This window comes from Citrus sinensis, chromosome 7 (assembly GCF_022201045.2).
Source record: "Citrus sinensis cultivar Valencia sweet orange chromosome 7, DVS_A1.0, whole genome shotgun sequence".
Classification (NCBI taxonomy): Eukaryota; Viridiplantae; Streptophyta; class Magnoliopsida; order Sapindales; family Rutaceae; genus Citrus; species Citrus sinensis.
In genome coordinates this window covers 14,537,269-14,539,903 of record NC_068562.1, presented here as the reverse complement: position 1 = coordinate 14,539,903, position 2,635 = coordinate 14,537,269, and the positions used below count along the sequence as shown (strand labels likewise).

Sequence of the window (2,635 nt, the reverse complement as noted above, 5' to 3'; positions counted from 1 at the left end):
AGGCTTCCTCTGAATCCCCGTTTTTCGCTTTTCTCGAGACGGTCTGGGGCTCTGACTGCAGCGTTATGGGCAAACGTGGGATCTTGCGTGTTACGCCATGGTTCAGGGGAAAGCGTGGCTGTCGTGGTTCTGTGAGATCTTGCGTGTTACGCCACGGTTCAGGGGAAAGCGTGGCTGTCGTGCCTAGATTCTCGGGCTGGAGAGCATGTCTTGCCAACTGCTGTCGACCGGGTCTCCTCGCCTATCGACCTCTAGCCGGAATGGCCGTATGCCTCTTATAGGAAATTGGCCTCGCGGATGACAACATCGTGGACGAACAAGATATTTCTGCTCCTGTTCTTCCGCGCACCAGGCTTTCACGGAACACACCGGTTCGCAGAACTCTGCCATCCGATATCTGCTCGTCATTCCTGGTCTCGTCGACATATTTATCCCAAACAGTATCTCTCCCAAACAAAAATAATATCCTAATAACCCGAATTTTAATATATTTAATTCAAATTGTAGATTTACAAACCAAAGATGAAGAAGTCCAAGCTTTTATTAGGCATGTACTCGCAGACCAGTATCTTTTCGTCTCTATCAATGCAGCAACCCAGAAGCCTAACAAGATGCTTGTGCCGAACCTTTGCTATGACCGAAGCTTCATTTTTCAACTCTTGCAATCCTTGACCAGATATTCCTGGAATGATATTTTTCCTCTTAAAGTAAGATTTTATAAACTACTAGCTAGCCTATCCTAAATATATATCTGCACGCTGTAGGTGTATGCGGAGATAAAATATCTTGGGAGAATGGCACTTTCTCTCATATATATAATTTTGTGTTTTACAACTTATCAACTACAGTTTTTACAGTACCCCATGATCCTGTTGATGTCTTTTTTTTTTTGTTTGCGATCGGCTGACGTGTTTTGGTTTTCAAATCAAATCCAAATAAATAATTTTTTTATGGTATGGTTCACATTTTTTTCTATAATTAGGCAGTATTGCTCATTAGAACATGAAAAAAAAAAGGTCGGCTGTCGACCAAGAAGAGTTTTTCTGTGGCATGTTTTGATATCAAGGGTAATATTGACAATTACAAGTGGCTAAAGCTGAAAACTATAAGAGAAAAAAGTGTCAATTCCTGAAATCTTTACCTTATAAACAGGTCCAAAGCCACCTTCTCCAAGCTTATTTGCTGCAGAAAAATTACTTGTTGCAGCAGAAACGCTGGAAAAGCTAAACAAGGGTCATCAACTTCCTTTTTTTCTCTACCTTTTCCATGCTTATTTGTTTCAGCAATCTCCATATTATCAGCTTTTTGGACCGTCCCCAACTCAAATAGCACCAAATCCTCAGCTGAATGGTCAAGTAAAAAATGAAACTAAGACTTACAACTTTTTTTTTCTTTTTTATTCGAAGATATATGTAATACTAACCGCAAGCTTGAAACAGAATGAAAATGATAGTGTTTGGCTAGAGAAAAATTCTTTCAGAGAAATATTTTCATCATTCTAGAACTTTCATTAATCAATTGTATTAATTACATCTGGTATTTATATATGCTCATTGGCTACAACAACTTGTAACTAATTATGCTTAACTAATTCTAATATTTGACTTAACATCGGCAACAAACATTCAATACATTATAACAAACTTAACCAACTATGCTAAGCTGGCATTTGAGCTGTTGCATTGGTCAGTAGCTTCTGATGACGTGTTACAGCTGAGCCTTATAGGCTTAAGCTTAATCTTTTCATGCTTTGCACAATGAGCTGCTTTAACAGCCCATCTCAAACTCAGGGACAAGCATGTACATTGAGTTTGGCTCTCAGATGGTTCAAGTGTACAAATGATGGTGGCTTAGTCATTATATCTGCTATTTGTTCCTCACTTGGTATATACTGAATTGTCAGCTCTCCAGCAATGACTTTGTTTCTAATAAAGTGCATATCAATTTCGATATGCTTTATTCTTGAATGATGGATTGGATTTCTTGCAAATTCAGTGGCATTGATGTTGTCACACCAAATGGTAAGGCTTAGTTGTGCAATGAACACCAATCTCAGCAAACAAAGATTGCAGCCAAATCAGTTTAGCACTAGCAGATGCTAATGACCTATATTCACTCTCTACACTTGATCCAGTGACCACTAACCTATATTCATTCTCTACACTTGATTTAGTGACCACTAAATGCTTCTTAGATGACCAAAGATCAAATTATTTCTTAGGTTGATGCAATAGGTACCAATAGATTTCCTACCATCTAAATCAGAAGCCCAATCAGTATCAGTGAAAGCAATAAGCTTCATATTGCTTCATTAATTTGAGTCCATAGTCTTGTGGCTTTCAAAATCTAAGAACTCTTTTACATGTCATTAGATGTTATAATGTAGGAGCAGAGACATACAGACTGAGTTTATGTACAGAGAATGCAATCTCAGGTATGGTGGAGATCAAATACAGCATTCCTCTAATAATGTTTTTTTAGTGTGTAGGTGTTAGAGTGCAATTTATGCACTAGTTTTGCATTATTTACTTCCCTTAATATCAATGTTTTGCACTTAATAATAGTGATTTACTTGTGTTTTACTTTTGTAGGTGCAATTCTATTGATTGATGATAAAATTGAGCTATAAGATGAT

The 2,635-nt window shown here is 37.6% G+C and overlaps 1 protein-coding gene across 1 annotated transcript; it reads right to left on the bottom strand.

The window, feature by feature from the left end:
• Positions 1-509: 509 nt before the first annotated feature.
• LOC127898828 (G-type lectin S-receptor-like serine/threonine-protein kinase At1g11410) lies at positions 510-2,302 on the bottom strand. Its single transcript, XM_052431318.1, has 3 exons — positions 2,239-2,302; positions 1,260-1,343; positions 510-682 (listed from the first exon to the last, which is right to left on the bottom strand). The coding sequence occupies exons 1-3, from the start codon at positions 2,300-2,302 to the stop codon at positions 510-512; spliced, it is 321 nt and encodes a 106-aa protein (XP_052287278.1).
• Positions 2,303-2,635: the final 333 nt, after the last annotated feature.

Excerpts from the sequence above, each read along its gene's own strand:
- LOC127898828 (XM_052431318.1), bottom strand. The coding sequence starts at position 2,302 with ATGAAGCTTATTGCTTTCACTGATACTGATTGGGCTTCTGATTTAGAT. Across the intron at positions 1,344-2,238 it reads AGATGGTAGGAAATCTATTG|CTGAGGATTTGGTGCTATTT; the intron begins GTACCTATTGCA and ends TTGACCATTCAG. Across the intron at positions 683-1,259 it reads AACAAATAAGCATGGAAAAG|GAATATCTGGTCAAGGATTG; the intron begins GTAGAGAAAAAA and ends ATATCATTCCAG.